The sequence below is a fragment of the Cervus canadensis genome, chromosome 22 (assembly GCF_019320065.1).
Source record: "Cervus canadensis isolate Bull #8, Minnesota chromosome 22, ASM1932006v1, whole genome shotgun sequence".
Lineage (NCBI taxonomy): Eukaryota > Metazoa > Chordata > Mammalia > Artiodactyla > Cervidae > Cervus > Cervus canadensis.
This window is the reverse complement of record NC_057407.1, coordinates 59188141-59209094: the sequence shown is the minus strand read 5'-3', so window position 1 is coordinate 59209094 and position 20954 is coordinate 59188141. Positions and strand designations below refer to the sequence as shown.

Here is a 20954-nt window from a genome sequence, read left to right as displayed (position 1 = left end):
TATTTGAAACAAAATATATACTTTCAACTACGAAATTATGAAAATTCTTAAAAATGTATTATCATCATTGGAGGTGTTCACATAATAAATGATTTCATTATAGCAAAGGTATTAATGCTGAGTATTAATTTAATACACTTAAATAATTACACACGATTTTCCTGTTAAGAGCAGTTATTCACTGAAAATAGGTGATACATTTCCCTGCTGCCTCATTTTCTTTTTCTGGTCCAGAGCTTTTTCATGGCATTTTTCATTTCACCATTTCTCAATGTATAGATGAGTGGGTTCAACATAGGGGTGATAACGCTGTAAAACAGAGTCAAGGATTTATCAACGGACAAGGTAGAAGGAGGTCGCATATACATAAAAATGCAGGGCACAAAGAAGAGGACCAGCACAGTAATTTGGGAGCCACAGGTGGACAAGGCTCTGTGCCTCCCTACCTGACCAAGATTCTTCAGGGAGCACAGAATGACCCCGTAGGAGACGAGTAAGAGAGAAAAGATGATCACACATATTGCCCCGTCATTGGTAAGCACTGTAATGGCAGTAACTTGAGTGTCAATGCAAGCAAGTTTCAACAAAGGGTACATGTCACACATGAAGTGGTCAATGACATTGGGGCCACAGAAGGGAAGATTGTAGACGAAGAGAGGATGAAATACACCATGTAAAAACCCACCAATCCAGGTCAACAACAGCAACAGAACACATACTCGCTTATTCATGATGGTCAAATAATGCAAGGGTTTGCAGATGGCCACGTAGCGGTCATAGGCCATGACCACCAGGAGGAATATATCAGCACCACCAAAAAAGTGCCATATAAAAAGCTGGGTCATGCAAGCTTGGAAGGAAATGGTTTTCTTTCCATGTAGTAAGTCTATAATCATATTTGGTGTGACTGTAGTAGAATAAATAGCATCCATAAATGATAAGCAGCCAAGAAAGAAGTACATAGGGGTATCCAGGATCGGACTGACCACCACAGTCAGGACAATAAGTAGGTTGCCCACCATTGTCACAATATAAATGAACAAGAACACGACAAATAATATTTTCTGGCCCTGGATGCTTTGAGTGAGCCCCAAAAGTACAAATTCAGTTACATTGTTCCTTTGTTCCATAGGTGCTTCTGCCTGTATTATTTCAGAGTTCAGGTCAAAATTACCTGTAAATATAATTGTTATTAGTGAATCCTGAAGTCTTAAGATAATTTACTCATATATTCAATCAATGAGAATTATAGTTTATCATGATCCAATAATTCCAGATATTGTAATAGAATGCTGAGTAATACATTGCCCTGAACCTCAAAAATCTTAAAGAGCAGCAAGTAATTAAAATACATATGTGAGAAAAGAACACATTATTAAGTAAATGAGTTGTTACAATCTCCTTCCATTTGGAAGTTGATAAAATTGTACCTTTAATTAATACCTTATATAAAAATAAATGTTGATTAAAGATTGAATAAAAAAAAGTAAAGTAAATTACTTTTATTTTGCTTTCTATTTATTAGGGAGATGATTTCTTTAATTTTAGCAGAGGAAGACTCTTAGCCAATCATTGGAATTCCAGATAGTTACATTTGAGAATTTTAGATTTCTTTTAAGGATTTAGGAAAAGATACAATAGCACCAACTGACAAAATAAACTGGAAAAAGATTCACACTGTATGGAATAAATATAGATTTAATACATAAAACAGAATTATCTCTAAGCAGTTTGCAAGTAAAAGTGTAAATAAAAATGTAAACAAATATTTAAAGGAATAATGCATCTAAGTGGCCAACAAACATAAAGGAATTCTTAAACTTACTTGTGAACAGAAAAGTAGGAACTGAAGTAATATCTTGCTGGCTACAGTATCATCTTGAGTTTTGAAATGCCTCTGAATCAAGGTCTACAGATGCTACACCATCTTTTAATTTTAAGCAATTTAACAAACAATGTAGGGCATAGTGATTGAACCATCATCAGGTTTACAGGTATCTCTTCATGAAGATATCCCCAGATAGTTATACTTGAATCTAATTTGTAAGAAAACTTCATGTTAGAGAAAGAAACTTAGTCCAGAGCATTGGAAGGTGAAAATATCTAAAAAGAATATTATAAAACAGAATCAATCATCACATATTTTAGTAATCACAACTAAACTAGATTTCTAACGTGGCTGATTATAAAAATCACAAAATAAAACTCTTACTAGTCTAAATTCTCACAACACCTATATATTCTTGAAAACAGAAAACCTAGTACAGAACCTTGTATACAAACACAATTATTGGGTTACCTGCATAAGAAGACAGCCATCCGATCCATGTTCTGGCCTCTGATATTTTCTCCTTTTTGTCATAGCTGATGCCAACTCTGTGAACACAAAGAGCCACATGCATGCATCATCACTCTGCATTGTACTATTTTCATGTGGGCAGCTCTTTCCATGTTTGCAAGAAATCAATTGATCTCAGTCATTCAGAAAAGCATTCTCTTTCAAATTGCTTGGCTTTTCACAATGATTGTGAATGTCCTGTTACCCAAAGAACTCTGAGCCTTGATCGTTGAACAGAAACACAAAATATGTGTTCTTGGCAGGATTTGTCCCAAACACCAACAAATGTGAAATCAACTTTTTTATTAAAGAGAAAACTGGAAATTGTTTAAACAAAAATTTTGCTGTACAATGTTTTATACCAATCAAAGTGAAATAGTGAAGTAATCTGAATAGCATATCAATTTTTAATCTATTTTAAAATACTGTCTTCATTGTTGAATTTTGAGTTTTCTGAAGACTGGAGAATAATTTCATAATACATACTTCGTTATGATTTGAGCCCACTATTTAAATTCTCAAAAGTCTGTCATGTGAGGTGAGGGAAAAGGCCCACAAATACCTTATCTACATTTGAAATAGGGCACATATTATTGTGTCATTCAACTGGTGCATCTCCAAGGATAAGTCTTGTCTAATTAAATTCATTGGGACCTTAAACATGATTTTGATGGTGCACTCTTTACCTCCAGAGATGCCACCAGGATAATCAGCATGTAGAACAGGACTTGGAGAGCCCTCTCCTCTTGGGGAAAAGCTATAAAAAAACAGCTTGATGTCATTTCACCAAGAGAGAAATGTCCATTTCTGCAGAAATATGTAAACTTTCTTTTTAAAATAATGGCCTACAAAAGAGGCAAAACTATTCAAGTTTAAGCTTTGTCTTTGAAAACCTATCTGATTTGACTTGTAGAAGATAATGGATGATAATATCAGAAGAAGTCATTTAAAACCTGTTTTAAATGTAGATAGTTTTCACATAGCTTGTCAACATAGCTTCAGAAAGGCAAATGGAGGGAATCTATGTTAATATGGAATTGGGGAAATAGAAATTTGGGGGACCATTATCCCTTTCATCTCAAAGTGCTCATGAGCCTTCCCCAAGGTAGAGAATATACCATTCTGTGTCCTAATTGCAGTACGGTTCAAAGGACTTAAGTCTGTGCATATATACAATGTATTATATATTACAATTAAACAAGAAGCATATAATAAAAATAAAATTTTCTGATTATTTATAAGTTAAACCACAGGTTACTCTTTAGTTCTGTCATTCTCTTTGTCAGTCTTTCTCTCTCTGTCTGTCTCCCTCATCTCTCTTTCACTCTCTCTCTCTTTCTCTCGATCAGTTCAGTTTCTCAATTGTGTCTGACTCTGCAACCCCATGGACTGCAAGCACTCTAGGTTTCCCTGTCAATCCAATTCCTGGAGCTTGTTCAAACTGATGTCCAAGTCAGTTATGCCATCCAACCATCTCATCCTCTGTTGTCCCCGTCTCTTGCCTTCAATTTTTCCCAGCATCAGGGTCTTTTCCAATGAGTGGGTTCTTCACATCAGGTGGCCAAAGTATTGAAGTTTCCAGGATAATAGGTTTATAATCTTCAATATTCTACTCTCAGAATTCTAACTGTTTTAGATGAAGACACTCAACTTCATCTCCTCAACTCAGAGACTGGACCAGGGTCTTTGGTGGTACAGCTCTCTGTTTCACAACGTGGACATTCTTTAAAAAATAGTCAACCAGAAAACTCCTAGACAGAAATCAAATTGTTTGTTTACCATTTCTCAGTGATAATTGTCAGCTTCCCCTGACATCCAGTGACTTGAAAATAATTGTCATATTTTTCTTCACTGTTTCCTTATTGTTCAATGACTATACAAGAATATTTATAGCAGTTCTATTCATGGTTTCTAATAGTTGAAAATAACCAAAATAACTCTTAATTGAGAAAGGGAAAAACAAACTGGGATACATGCTTGGAATGGAATACTATTTACTAATAAATGAGTGAACTATTCATAGATAAAATAATATGTGTAAATATCTGATGCATGGTACCAAGAAGAAGCCAAATTAAAGGGCTGTATAGTAGACACAATCTTATAATAGAAAATTCAGGAAATTCACCAAAACTGTTAAAACTAATAAAAATAACCCAACAAGGTTGCAGAATACAAAACCAAGATAGAAAATTTAGTTGCATTTACATATATGAATAATGAACTATCCAAAAAAGAAATTAAGACATTAATCTTATTTCTAATAGCAATGGTAAGAATAAAATACATAAGAATAAATTTAACCAAGGAGGTGAAAGATTTGTAAATTGACAATTATATGAACACAAAAAACTGTGGAAAACTCATAAAGTGATGGGGATACCAGCTGACCTTACCTGTCTCCAGAGAAATCTGTATGCAGGTCAGGAAGCAGCAGTTAGAACTGGACATGGAATAATGGACTGGTTCCAAATTGGGAAAGGAGCACGTCAAGGCTGTGTATTGTCACCTTACTTATTTAACTTGTATGCAGGGTACTTCATGTGAAATGCTGAACTGGGTGAAGCACAAGCTGGAATCAAGATTGCCAGGAGAAATATCAATAACTTCAGATACACAGATGAAACCACACTTATGGCAGAAAGAGAAAAAGAACTCAAGAACCTTTTGATGAACATGAAAGAGGAGAGTGAAAAAGCTGGCTTAAAACTTAACATTCAAAAGACTAAGATCATGGCATCTGCTGCCATCACTTCATGGCAAATAGACAGAGAAACAATGACAGATTAATTTTCTTGGACTCCAAAATCACTGCTGATGGTGACTGCAGCCATGAAATTATAAGACACTTGCTCCTTGGAAGAAAAGCTATGACAAACCTGGACAGCATGTTAAAAAGCAGAGACATTACTTTGCCAACAAAGGTCCATTTAGTCAAAGTTATGGGTTTTTCCAATAGTCAGGTATGGATAGTCTTGGACTGTAAAGAAACCTGAGCACCAAAGAATTGATGATTTTGAACTGTGGTGTTGGAGAAAACTCTTGAGAATCACTTGGACTGCAAGGAGATCCAGTGAGTCTATCCTAAAGGAGATCAGTCCTGGGTGTTCATTGGAAGGACTGATGTTGAAGCTGAAGCTCCAATACTCTGACCAACTGATGCAAAGAACTCTCACTGGAAAAGACCTTGATGCTGGGCAAAATTAAAAACAGGAGGAGAAGTGAATGACAGAGGATGAGATGGTTGGATAACATCACTGACTTGGTGGACATGAGTTTGAACAAGCTCTGGGATTTGGTAATGGACAGGGAATCCTGGCGTGCTGTAGCCCATGAGGTCTCAGAGTTGGACATAACTGTGATCAACTGAACTGAACTGAGCTGAATTATATGAAATACATAAATTAAATTCAAGACACAAATTAGTTCATCAATGGAAGAGTAAATATTATAATAATGTTCACACCACTTAAATCAATCTACAGATTAAATTGTTCTTGTTGTTCAGTCTCCAAGTCATAATCAACTCTTTGTAACCCCAAGGACTATTGCACATCAGGGTCCTTTGTCTCAAACTGTCTCTCAGAGTTTTCTCAAATTCATAGTCATTGAGTCTGTGATACTATCTAACAATCTCATCCTTTGTTGCCCAATTTTCCTTTTGCCTTCAATCATTCCCAGCATCAAGGTCTTTTCCAATGAGTTGGCCCTTTGCATCAGGTTGCCAAAATATTTGAGGTTCAGCTCCAACAACAGTTCCGCCAATGAATAGTCAGGCTTTCCTTTAGGATTTACTGGTTTGAACTCCTTGCAGTCCAAAGGACTCTTAAGAGACTTCTCCAGTACCACAATTTGAAATGATCAATCCTTCAGTGCTCAGCCTTCTTTCTGGAGCAACTATTATAATTCATGACAACTAGAAAAATCATAGCTTTGACTATTTGAACTTTGGTGGGCAATGTCTCTGCTTTTCAATACACTGTTTATGTTTGTCATATTTTTCCTTCCAAAGAGCAAATATGTTTTAATTTCATGGCTGCTGTCACCATCTGCAATGTTTTTGGAAACCAAGAAAGTAAAATCTGACAGTGCTTCCACTTTTTCCCCTTCTATTTGCCATGAAGTGATGGGATCAGAGGCCATGATCTTAGTTTCTTTTTCTGGAAAAGGAGATGGCAACCCACTCTGGTATTCTTGCCTGGAGAATTCCATGGATAGAGGAGACTGGTGGGCTATAGTCCATGAGGTCGCAAAGAGTCAGACATGACTGAGTGACTAATACTAGATGGGACCAGATGCCATGATCTTAGTTTCTTTTAACATTGAGTGTCACCCCAGTTTTTATACTCTTCTCTTTCACCCTCATCGAGAGGTGCTTTAGGTCCTCTTCACTTTCTGTTGTTAGAGTGCTATCATCTGCATATCTGAGGCGGTTGATATATCTCCTGACAATCTTGATTCCAGCTTGTGATTCATTCAGCCTGACATTTCATGTGATGTACTCTGCATAGAAGTTAAATAAACAGAGTGATGATACACAGTTTTGACATACTCCTTTCCCAACTTTGAAACAATCCATCATTCCATGTCTGGTTCTAATGATTGCTTCTTGACCCACATACAAGATTTTTAGAGAACAGGTAAGGCAATCTGGTATCCCCATCCCTTTAAGAATTTTCCACAATTTATTGTGCTCCACACAGTCAAAGACTTTAGCATAGTCAGTGAAGCAGAAGTAGATGGATTTCTGAAACCTCTTTGTTTTTTCCATGATTCAGCGAATTTTGGTAATTTTATCTCTGTTTCCTCTGCCTCTTCAAAAGGCAGTTCCTACATATGTAAATGTTCAGTTCATGTACTACTGAAGCCTAGCTTGAAGGTTTTTGAGCATAAACTTACTAGCACGTGAAAGAAGCACAATTGTACAGAAGTTTGAAAATTCTTTGGCATTACCCTTCTTTGGAACTGGGATGAAAACTGAATTTTTCCAGTCCTGTGGCCACTGCTGAGTTTTCCAAATTTGCTGGCATATTGAGTGCAACACTTTCAGAGCATTCTTTTAGGATTTTAAATAGTTCAGCTTAAATTCCATCACCTCCACTAGATCTATTTGAAAAAAAAAATGTTTCTTAAGGCCCACTTGCCTTCACACTCTATGATGCCTGGCTCTAAGTGAGTGACCACACCATCATGGTTATCCAGGTCATTAATGCCCTTTTTATATAGTTATTCTGTGTATTCTTGCCACCTTTTCTCAATTTGTTATGCTTCTGCTCAGTCCCTACCATTTCTGTCCTTTATTATGCCAATCCTTGCAGGAAAAGTTCCCTTGATGGCCTCAGTTTTCTTTAAGAGACCTCTAGTCTTATTCATTCTATTGTTTTTCTCTATTTCTTTGCATTCATTTAAAAAGGTCATCTCATCACTCCTTGCTATTCTCTGGAACTCTGCATTCAGTTGGGTATATCCTTCCATTTCTACTTTGTTTTTCACTTCTCTTCTTTCCTTAATTATTTGTAAAGTCTTCTCAGACAACCACTTTGCCTCCTTGCATTTTTTTTTTTATTGTTTGTTTGGTATGGTTTAGGCTGCTGCCTCCTGTACATTGCAAACCTATGTCCATGATTTTTCTAGCACCTTGTCTACCAGATCTAATCCCTTGAATCTATTTATCACCCCCACAATATAATCATAAATAATTTCATTTAGGTCATACCTGAATGGCCTAGTGGTTTTCCCTACTTTCTTCAGCTTAAGCCTGGATTTTGCAATCAGTATCTCATGATCTGAACCACAGTTCACTCCAGGTCTTGTTTTTGCTTTCTATATAGATCATCTCTGTCTTTGATTGCAAATAATATAATCAGTTTATTTTCCGTATTGACCAGCTGGTGATGTCTAAGTGTAGAGTCATCTCTTGTGTTGTTGGAAGTAGGTGTTTGCTGTGACCAGCATGCTTCTTAACAGAACTCTGTGAGACTTTGCCCTGCTTTGTTGTATATTCCAAGGCCAAACTTGTCTGTTATTCCGGGTATCTCTTTATCTTCCTACTTTTGCATTCCAATCCCCAATAATGAAAAGGACATCTTTTTCAAAGAAATATAAAAGTAATCATACTATTCCTATGAAATCACATAAGAACCAAAATAGCCAAAGTGATTTTGAGAAAGAAAATTAAATCTGGGGACATCACAGTTCCTGATTTCAAAATACATTATGTGAATATAGTAATCAAAAGAGTAGAGTGTCTCATAAAAACAGACATATAGACCAATGAGCAGAATAGAAAGCCCAGAAATAGCCCCACTCATATACAATCAACTTATCTTTCAAAACAGGACCAAGAATGCACTATGGAGAAAGGATGCATTGCATTGGGAAAACTGGATGTCCATATGCAAAAGAATGAAATTGCATCTAAGCTGTAGTTTGAATATTTGTGTTCCCACATTCACAACTTGAACTCCAATTGTTCAATATGGAAATTTTAGGAAGTGGAGCATTTGCAGGATGATTAGATCATGAGGGCTCTGCCTTAAATAATAAAATTAATGTTCTTATAAAAGAGGAATGTCAGTAAGCATGTGCAACATTTGGACTCTTTGTACACTGAACGTGGGAATATAAATTGATGCAACCACTATGAAAACAAAGCAGTCAATTGTAAAGGAAATCAGTTCTGAATATTCATTGAAAGGACTGGTGCTGAAGCTGAAGCTCCAATATTTTGGCCACCTGATGTGAAGAACTGACTCATTAGAAAAGATCCTGATGCTGGGAAAGGTTGAAAGCAGGAGGAGAAGGGGATGATAGAGGGTGAGATGGTTGGATGGCATTGCCTACTTGATGAACATGAGTTTGAGCAAGCTCCAGGAGTTGGTGATGGACAGGGAAGTCTGGCGTGCTGCAGTCTATGGGATCACAAAGAGTCAGGAATGACTGAGTGACTTAATGCAGCTGAACTGACTGTGAAAACATATGCAAGTTCCTAAAATAAAGTAGAACTACTGTATGATCCAGCAATTTCCCTTCTGTGTATACATCCATAGGAAATTAGTAAATATCTTGAATAGATATTGGTACTACCATGTTAATTGAAATGTTATTCACAATAGCCAAAATATGAAAAATTCTAAATGCCTGTCAACAAATAAACAGACAAAGAAGATGTACATAAATAGTGAATGATTATTAAGCCATAGAAAAGAAGAAAATGATGTCTTTGAGAATATGGATGAACCTGGAGGATATTATGAGAAATAAACCAAATACAAAAAAAACCCATACTTCACCGGTGTGTGGAATTTAAAAGTCAAATTCATGGAAGCAGAAAATAGAGTGTAGATTTTCATGGACTGAAGAGTGGGATAAATGGTAAAATGCTGTTCAAATGCTATAAACATCCAGTTATGAGATGACTAAGTTCTGGAGATATAACTTACATGGTGAAATTGTTAGTCTCTCAGTCATGTCTGACTCTTTGTGACCTCATGGACTGTAGCCTACCAGATTCCTCTGTCCATGGAATGCTCCAGGCAAGAATTTTGGAGTGGGTTGCCATTCCCTTCTCCAGGGGGGAACTTCCAGACTCAGGGACTAAGCCCACATCTCCTGCATTGCAGGCAAGTTCTTTACCATCTGAGCCTCCAGGGAAGCCCAATATATATGGCAGCAATAGTTAATAATATAGTAGTGTGTTCTTGAAATATACTGAATTTAGATTTTAGGATTTTTTTTTTAATACATTTATTTTAATTGGAGGCTAATTACTTTACAGTACTGTAGTGGGTTTTGCCATACATTGACATGAATCTGCCATGGGTGTATTTGTGTTCCCTCTTTTTTTGTTTTTTTTTGTTTTCTTTCTTTCTTTTTTTGTTAAGAATCCTAAAATCAGAAAAGATTTTAGGATTCTTAACAAAAAAAGAAAGAAAGAAAGAAAACAAAAAAAAAAGAAAACTAATTTTTTGAGATGATGAATGTATTAATTAGGTTATCTGAGGTAATCATTTCACAATATGTACATATATTAATTTGTCCTATTGTACATCTTAAACATTTATCATTTAAATTTGTCAACTATATATATATATATATTTCAAAATACACTATGGTTGGAAAGTTGGTTATAAAGTTGGTTGGAAAAAAGAAACCAAAGAACATTCTAGAAAAAGACAAAACTATAGGAATAGGAATGGATCAGTGTTTGCCAGGACCTGGGTGTGAAGCGAGGAGGTGAATATAAAGGCACATGGAGAATTGTTTTTGGTGATGAAACATTCTTCATTTTGACTGTGATGGTGGTTACACAACTGTATGGATTTTGTCAATACTTGCAGAAATTGGATTAATAAAGATAAATAATATACAGTGAAGATTCTACATTATGTAAAAATGGAAAACAAAAAAAATTTCCTACATTGAAACAACAGACACTTGGAACATTATTTTTAATATTAGCATAAAAAGCAAACTAAAAAGGACAAAATTTGCAAGAAATACATGAAATCTATAAGAATGCAAAAGAAGAAATCTTAAGTGGAAAGACTTACCCAGTTAGTGGATAAAAACCCTCAATTCTCTAAAGATATAAACTCTTTCTGAAGCAAATATTATAGGAAACACTAACTAAACTTAATTTTTACTAACTTGACTGAAATTTAATTTTAAAATATAAATATACAAGAATAGATACAGTTCCAACAGGAAATACCAATGAAGAAACCTAAGCATATTATGTATCAATGAGTATTTTAAATCAAATCCAATTATATCATGTATTAAATGGTACATGGATAAAGAGATCAATGGAACATCATAGAAGCCTGAATAAGATACAACCATATGTCATAATTCAGAGTACAATGTCGGGATAGCAAACAAAATCCTGAGGAAGCTATATACAGCTAAAAAAAATGGCCATTAAAAAATAATTAAAATGTATTACCAACTTAAATCCTTACAACACAATATAGGTGGTTCAAAAGTTTAAGTATAAAATATAAAACAATAGAAAATTTAAAAAAAATTAAATGTTGAAAGAATATGAAGATATTATGGTGACACTGAAATAGGGAAATTCTTTCTATTCCAGAAGTTAACTCCAAAGAAAATGTTGCTAGACTTGATTAGGTAGATGTTAAGTATTTCTACATAGCCAAAAATTTTTGCACAGTATAAAAAAATTAAAAACAAATCACAAGTTGTAAAAATAATTCCACACAAATGGTCAATATGATAATATCTCTACTACCATTAAAATCAGAATGGAAAATATAAACATTTTAAATAAAGGGAATAGATACTCAAAATTAAAGTTTCAATTAAAGTATACAAATGAAACAATGCCTTTCTTCAAATTCTTAAGCATTATAAATATTTATGAAGCACGGTTGTGTAAAATCTAATTAGACTGCTATTTTCCAGAATGAGAGGAGTGATGAATTTGGTACAAGTTCATGGATGGCATTTAGGCAACAACTGTGCAGATCACCATTTTAAATATATACACCAATTGACTCATGATTCCAGTGCTAGGGAATCATACTTTAAATATCACAAAAAGAGTTCACTGCAGAATTATTTATTATAGAAAAATTTGGGGAAATACAAAGAGGACAGGATACTTCATTGTTAGTGTATTGTCATAAAGTTAAGAGGATGAGACACCTGAGAATGAGCGAGATCTATATAGATTGACATGCAAAGATCTTGAGGAGACTGAGCAGTAAAATGAAAAATTTATATACAAAGGCATAAACACAATGCATATTTGAAATATACTTGTATTGGTAAAGATGATTGCTTAAACAATCTCAGATAGAGTATAGAGACTGCATTGGGAAGGACTGGGAGACACTGGTTTAAGATGGGGTGGAGGTTTATTTTGCACTATTCCATTTTATAACTATTCTGCTTTTACTATTTATTATTATTCAACATACCTTCAATATTTGTCTAAGAAATTAAAATTTTACACAAAAATGTCATATGTAAGGTAAACAAATTGAATACAGAGGATAATCAGAATATCACTAAATATTTTAACTAATACAATAAATGAATGAAGTTAAAGACAATCTGATCTGAAATAAAATTATGAAAAAGTAGTAAAAGTAAATGCAGAAATTAGTTAATAATTACTGTAATAGTATGAAAATGCTGATTGCTTCATTATGTATTACTTATTGACTCTCTACTGTAAAGATATTCCATCTTTCCAGGTGCAATGATAAACCAAATATTATACAGTTTACATTCTTCCAGGGAAACTATTATAAATCACATGAACATATAGTTTATTCTTCAATAATAATTACTGCAAATTCTTTAAAGACAGGAACAGTTTGCATCAGATTTATGAAGATATTGAACTTTGGGAATTTGGCCAAATGCTAATTTATTTTCTTCATGATGGATAATGAACTTATTCAATAGTTAATTTCCCTTTTTTTTCCTCCAGAGTAGCCTCATAGCATCCATCATCTCTGAGTTTCTCAGAGTGTAGTTTAATGGATTCAGCATGGGGATTATGACTGTATAAAACACGCTCAATGATTTGTCAGTGGGAAAGATCTTAGCAGGTCTTGCATACATGAAAATACAGGGGACAAAGAAGCAGAAAACCACAGTGACATGGGAATCACAGGTCTGGAAAGCTTTCTGCCTCCCTTCCTGCCTCAGGTTCTTCAGAGAGTGCAGGATGACTCCATAGGAGATGAGTAAGAGCAGAAAGATGATAAAGCAGATCAGTCCTCCACTGGCCACAACTAAGATGCCAATGGCATAGGTGTCAGTACAGACAGTTCCAATAAGGGGCACATGTCACACATGTAGTGATCAATGACATTGGGGCCACAGAACGGGAGCCCATAAACAGTGCTAAGTTGAATTACTGAGTGCAGAAAACCTCCAACACAGGACACCACCAGAAGTACAACACACACCCTCTGCCTCATGATGACCAAGTAATGCTAGGGCTTACAGATGGCCACACAGCCATAGGCCATGACCAACAAAATGGCAATCTCTGATCCACCACAAAGAAATGCTCTGTAAATAGCTGAGTCATGCAACAGTTAAAGGATATTAGAACTGGAATGTGTCCAAAACTGATTCTTGCTTAATTAAATTCACTGGGATTTTCCACTAAAATCTGAGTGCATATTTATGTAAAGATCTGATTAAACCACACCACAGAATTAGAATCAGAAAGCTGTAGAAGGAGATAAAATATCTTTAGAACCATGTTGAGTTTATTGACAGTCAAGAACAATATTCATCCTCAATCATTCTATACCAATGCTGACCAGTTTATCAAGTATTTCCTCACTTGCTGTAGCAAGTTTTTCTTTCCTTTGATTTAATAATCAATTAATTTTGCCTTCATGTTTTGCTAAATATACAAAGATTATATCACTTATTTACATATGATAACTGATATCCACTTTTTTTTTTTTTTTAATTCAGGGTACCTGTTTCATGCCATGTTTCATGCTCTGAGAATATGTGTGTGTTGTGCTAAGTCGCTTCAATTTGTGTCTGACTCTTTGCGACCCTGCAGCCTGTAGCCTGTCTGGCTCTTCAGTCCATAGGATTCTCCAGGCAAGAATACTGGAATGGGTTGCCATGCCCTTTCTCAGGGCGTCTTCTGGATCCAGGATCAAAAGCCTCTCATATGTTTCCTGCACTGCCAGGTGGGCTATTTAATGCTAACGCCACCTAGGAAGGCCATGCTGTGAGTAAGGACACAGCAATTAATAAAACAGGGGAACAACCTTTAAATGTTCCTCCCTGCATTTACTAATACTTATATTTCTAGAACAGAGTCAGATAACAAAGAATGAGATAATTTAAAAAATTATAATTTATAATTATAAAAATAATTTATATATATATTAAAAAAAACCTGATTGTAGTCTTAAATGCTTCTAACAAATAGGGTACAGGAATATGAGGGATGATTCTACTATGGAGAATGTAACCAAGAAGGACTTCCCCAAAATGTGGTGCTTTAGCTGAGGGACAAAGAATAAAAAGTAGCTGACACTGGAAACACAGAGAGTAAAATTAGGTAAAAATTAGATCAGTACAATTAATTCAGTAAAATTAAAAAAAGTATATAATTTATATACCATAGTGTATATGAGTCCAATTGTCCAATTTATCCTTCCCTCAACTCTCCCCCCAATAACTATAAGTTTATTGTCTACATCTGTAACTCTATGTCTGTTTTGTAGACAAGTTCATTTGTAGTCTTTTTTAAGATTCTGCATTTAAACAATACACGGTATTTTTTTTTCTCTATTTTTCTTACTTCACTCAGTTTGACAATCTCTAGGTCCATACATGTTGCCATAATTGGCATTATTTTGTTCTTTTGATGGATTAGTAATAGTTCATTGTATATATGTACCACTTCTTCTTTACCCATTCCTCTGTTGAAGGATATTTAGGTTGCTTTCATATCCTGGATCTTGTAAATATTGCTGCAATACCCATTGGGTTGCATGCATTTTTTCAAATTAATATTTTCTCTGGATATATGCCCAGGAGTGAGATTGCTTGGTTGTATGGTAGTTCTATTCTTAGTTTTTTAAGGAATCTCCATAATGCTCTCCATATTGATTGTATCAATTGGCATTGCCACCAGCAGAGCAGGATGGTTCCCTTTTCTGCACACCCTATCCTGCATTTATTGTTTGTAGAGTTTTTGATAACAGACATTCTGATTGGTGTTAGGTGATACCTCATTGCAGTGCTTCTCTAATAACTAGTGATGTTAAGCATATTTTCATGTGCTTTCTGGCCATTGGTCTGTCTTCTTTGGGTCAGTTTCTATTTAGACTTTTCACTCATTTGCTGAGACTCCCCACTCAGCTCAAATCTGATGGCTTTGACTGTGTGGATCACAAATAAAACTGTGGAGAATTCTTCAAGAGATGGAAATACCAGACCACCTTAACTGCATCCAGAGAAATCTGTATGCAGGTCAAGAAACAATGGTTAGAACCGGACATGGAACCACAGACTGGTTCCAAATAGGAAAAGGAGTATGTCAAGGCTGTGTATTGTCATCCTTCTTATTTAGCTCATATGCAGAGTACATCATGAGAAATACTGGGCTGGATGAAGCGCAAGCTGGAGTCAAGATTGCCAGGAGAAATATCAATAACCTCAGATACACAGATGAGACCACACTTATGGCAGAAAGACAAGAAGAATTAAAGAGCCTCTTGATGAAAGTGAAAGAGGAGACTGAAAAAGATGGCTTAGAACTCAACATTCAAAAAACAAAGATCATGGCATTCAGTCCCATCAATTCATGGCAAATAGATGGGGAAACAATGGAAACAGCGGCAGACTTTATATTGGGGGCCTCCAAAATCACTGCAGATGGTGACTGTAGCCATCAAATTAAAAGATGCTTGCTCCTTGGAAGAAAAGCTATGCCCAACCTAGACAGCATATTAAAAAGCAGAGACGTGACTTTGCTGACAAAGGTCTGTCTAGTCAAAGCTATTGTTTTTCCAGCAGTCAGGTATGGACCTGAGAGCTGGACTATAAAGAAGGCTGGGCATCAAAGAGCTGATGCTTTTGAACTGTGGTGTTGAAGACTCTTGAGAGTCCCTTGGATGGCAAGGAGATCCAACCAGTCCATCCTAAAGGAAATCAGTCCTGAATATTCATTGGAAGGACTGATGTTGAAGCTGAAAGTCCAATACTTTGGCCACCTGATGCGAAGAGCTGACTCCTTGGAAAAGACCTTGATGCTGGGAAAGGTTGAAGGCAGGAAAAGAAGGGGACGACAGAGGATGAGATGGTTGGATGGCATCACTGACTTGATGGACATGAGTTTAAGCAAGGTCCAGCAGTTGGTGACAGACAGGGAGGCCTGGTGTGCTGCCATCCATGGGGTTGGAGAGTCAGACAGGACTGAGCGACTGAATTGAACCCATTTGTTGACTGGGTTGTTTATTTATTTTGACATTGAACTATATGAGCTATTTGCTTATTTTGGAGATAGATTCCTTAGTGATTAGTTAGTTTGGAAATATTTTCTTCCATTCTGAGAGCTGTCTTTGTTTTGTTTACAGTTTCCTTTTATGTGAAAAGGCTTTTTTGTTTAACTAGATCCCATTTTTAAATTCATGTTTTTATGTTCATTACTATACCTGGTAGCTCAAAAAAGGTCTTCTTGCAAGAGTGTTCTGCTTATGTTTTCCAATTAGAGTTTTATAGTAACAAGGCCTGTGGAACTAGTTTACACAGAGTAAAAGAAAGTTTAAAGTCAAAGGACCTCTCCCAATCATAAGCCCTCAGACACTTTATTAACAAGTTAGTGCACACTCTTCAGATGTGCTTTTGTGTGTAGATCTATGTACTGTCATTTACAGGTTTTCCTCTGTGTGGAAGCACATAAAATATTACAATATTCTTGAAATTTTAATTAAAGGTTGTGTGGTCACTTTTTGTCATAATTTATTAAGTTTTCTTCATTTTAATTGCTACCTATTATTCCCTTTTATGTTTACAACACAATTCCTTTAATCAGGGCATTTTTGCTTGAAATTTATTTTATTTCTAGTATTCTGCCTTACACATAATGCAACAATGGCCATTACTTACAGATATCTTTTATTTATTTCTCTTGGAGAAATCTATGTCATCATCAAGAGAAATAAACACAAAATATGCACATGTTTAAATTTGATAGATTCTGTAGCTTTGTTGTCAAAATTCTGAAGCATCTTTTATTCCCAAAAGTAGTGTACTAAAGAGTAATTTTCCCACAGCCTAACCAATATTGTCATTATTGTATACATAGTAACCAAATTGTAAGGTAAAAAATCATCTTATTTCAATTTGCATCCATTCAATCCTTCATTCATAGAATTTTATTGATGGCATAAATAATAAAACTATGTTATTTGTCTCCAGATAGATGAGATGAATGTAATGTCTATATAGGGATACAAATCTATACATAAATCCAACATAAGCTACTAATAAATTGTTTAGTACACACTATGTATCAGACATTTTACTAATATTCTATACATGTTTTCTCATTTATTTTTAATTTAAATTTTACTTGAAGGATAATTGCTTTAAAGACTCTTGCTATATGTCTCAGGGAACTCAAATGGAGCTCTGTATCAACCTAGAGGGGTGGGATGGGGAAGGAGACGGGAGGGAATTTCCAGAGAGAAGGGGACATTTGTACACCTATGGCTGGTTCATGTTGATGTTTGACAGAAAACAATAATTTATTTTTTAATTGGAGGAAAAATGATTTGCAATGCTGTGTTTGTTTCTGCCATACAGTAATATGAACCAGCCATAATTATGCATATATCCCTTCCCTCTGGAGCCTCCCTCCCCTCCCCGCATCCCACCACCATCACGGAGTGCCAGGCTGGTCTCCCTCTGTTATACAGCAGCTTCTCACCAGCCATCTATTTGTTTTCCCACTTAAACCTCACAATTAACTACAATGATACACGTTTTCTGGCCTAGTTATAGCAAAAAATTAATTTGCTTGTCACTCTAGAGTTGGCAATTGAAAAAGACTTGATTTGAATGCAAGACACCAATTTGCAGTTGATACATATTTCTTGTGACTGAATTTATCATGGAGCTGAATGATTTATTCAATAAAATCCTGAATAACAGGAAGGTGACGGCAGTGATTTGGATTATCATTTTTAAGGAGAAACAGCGCTCTGTGTTCCTCCGAAAACCTGTGCCCCAAGCACAGGCATCATCAGTAGACACTGTCTCCACTGAAGGACTTTAAGAGGGTTATTGCTGGTGGTAAGTCTTCCCAGCTCACTGTATTTTCCTTGAAAGATGAGTGGAGATGGAATGATCTGCAGTATCACTCTGAAATGAAATTGCTATCTTTGTAGATACAAAAACTAATGCTTCCTTGGCATGCTTCCAGAAGGAGGGGTCTTAATCCTTGAATGGCCTTTCTTGATTTTACCACCCTCTCCCTAAGCAGACTATCAGCTCCACTCCTGTGGGCAGAGCTGCTCACAAATAGATGTGTGTGATTACATACATGTGCATACTCCAACTTAACAGTTTCATTAAATAACCAGAATCATTAACTGACCAAAATAGAAAAAAAACAAAAACATAAAGTCTTCATCAAAGACAATTACTAGAAAAAGTAAATGTGTACAAGAGGAAAGTAGAAATATAAATGTAACACATATACACAGACTCACAAGGAAATTTCATAAATGCAGGAAACCTAAAAGTGGACTAAAACTATCTCATACATGGGGCTTCCCTCATAGCTCAGTTGGTAAATCATCTGCCTGCAGTGCAGGAGACCTGGGTTTGATTCCTGGGTTGGGAAGATCCCCTGGAGAAGGAAATGACAACCCACTCCAGTATTCTTGCCTGGAGAATCCCATGGACGGAGGAGCCTGACAGACTACAGTCCATGGGATCTCAAGAGTTGGACACTATCGACTAAAGCACCACTAAACCACCATCCTATACATACCAGCTACTCCTGTTTCATCTTTATCTAAGTCACATCTCTGAAATATAAACACACTCTTTTGTTTGTTAATCTCTTGATCTGGATAGAGGCAGAAAGGTAGACACTTTTGATAGTTTTGATAACCTGCTGAAAGAGATTAAAGTAAATCAGCTTAAAAGTTGATAGCTCAAGTCTCTTAATCCTGAGGCTACAATCTGTTTATAGAAAAAACGGGGTGAACTGTTCATACATTTTAAAAGTAATTTAATCGTGGCTGTGTATAATTGATTCAAGAATTTCAATGATTTCAAAATAGTAGTTCAAATTAACAAGACCATATTTAATACTCAAATAAGTTGTTAAAATCACCTCAAAAACTCAAGCTCATGGCATTGTTGTGACCCTTAAACCCAGCTCACTGCGGTCCCAGTCGGCAAAGGCAGAGACTGTGTAGGTAAATTCTCTAGGATCCTATTGGGGTAACCAAAGGTTTGACCCCATCTAGGGTGTACTTAGGCTTCCCTGGTGGATCAGACGGTAAAGCATCTGCCCGCAATGCAGAAGACCTGTGCTCAATCCCTGGGACGGGAAGATTCCCTGGAGAAGGAAATGGCAACACACTCCAGTACTCTTGCCTGGAAAATTCCATGGACGGAGGAGCCTGGTAGGCTACAGTCCATGGGATCGCAGAGTCTGACACGACTGAGTGACTTCACTTTGTACTTTGTACTTTAGGATGTACTTGGGTGCTAGTGGTAAAAAAAAAAAAAAAAAGTTTGCCAATGCAGGAGACAAAAGAGGTGTAGGTTCAATCCCCAGGTTGGGAAGATGCCCTGGAGGAGGGCATGGCAACCCACTCCAGTATTCTCACCTGGAGAATCCCGTGGACCAAGGATCCTGATGGGCTACAGTCCACAGGGTTGCAAAGAGTCGGACACAACTGAGGGGACTTAGCAAGCAAGCATGCAGGGTGTAATTACCAGAAGTTTTCTCTACAAAAAACGTTGCTGTGCTGTGGTAAGTCGATTTAGTCGTGTCTGACTCTGTGTGACCCTATGGACCATAGCCTGCCAGGTCCCTCTGTCCACGGGATTCTCCAGGCAAGAATACTGGAGTGGATTGCCATGCCCTTCTCCAGGGGATCTTCCGGACCAACGGATTGAAACTGCATCTCTTAAGTCTCCTGCAATGGCAGAAGGGTTCTTTAACTCTAGTGTCAGCTGGGAAGCCCACAAAAGACCTAGAAATCATGAAACACTAGAGTCTCAACTGAGCAAATCCCATCATTAATCAATGATGGAGAAGGAAATGGCAACCCACTCCAGTACTCTTGCCTGGAGAAACCCATGGACAGAGGAGCCTGGTAGGCTTCGTCCATGGGGTCACAAAGAGTCCGATACAACTGAGCAAATTCAGTCACTCATTCATCATTAAACAAGTAAATCAAGGCCACACTTGGAGCAAGTTATCCAGTCACTTAATGGGAGTTAATTTGATAGGACCACAGTTTCTAATGATTTTAAAGAAAAATTTAAAACAGACGATCTATGTATGTACGAATTTATATGGAAAACACACTTGTGGATGGCAGAGGAATTCAAAGTTCATCTAATAGTAAAAACAGCCAGCTAAACTGTTTATAAAATGATGGAACCATGTCAGTCACATAGCTATAACATTTATAAACAGTTTCCAGGTCACACCTTAGAAGAAAATCATTCTTGATCCTTCTCTTTGGGTAACAGACCCGGGTTTAGAAGTCGAGTGTCATTTTAAATGGCACAGGATTTCAAAATGTATAGACATGGATCATTTCAACTGCATCCCTTTGAGGCTGTGTCTTTGCTGACTGGGGCACTAATTGGATGAATTGCCATCAAACCCTGCAATGATCCCCTTTTTCGAAAGGCAGAGCTCATCGGAGCGAGGCCAAGCTGATTCTCCACAAACACAAAGCCAGCTTATGATATTAACCACCCAGTTAGCTTCTCCACAGCTAAGCTCTCTTCCTCAGCAGAAGAATGGCCATGCAATGATTCATCCACTTGATAATATAGATGAAGAAAAGTCATATAGAACTTGTTACTGGCCACCTAGCTAGCAACAGGACTAAATTCT

General features: G+C 36.4%; 1 protein-coding gene across 1 annotated transcript; it reads right to left on the bottom strand.

The window, feature by feature from the left end:
- Window positions 1-212: 212 nt before the first annotated feature.
- Window positions 213-1130, bottom strand: LOC122425145 (olfactory receptor 4A47-like). The gene has a single exon (XM_043443534.1). It carries the CDS (start codon window positions 1128-1130, stop codon window positions 213-215), a length of 918 nt encoding a protein of 305 aa, XP_043299469.1.
- Window positions 1131-20954: the final 19824 nt, after the last annotated feature.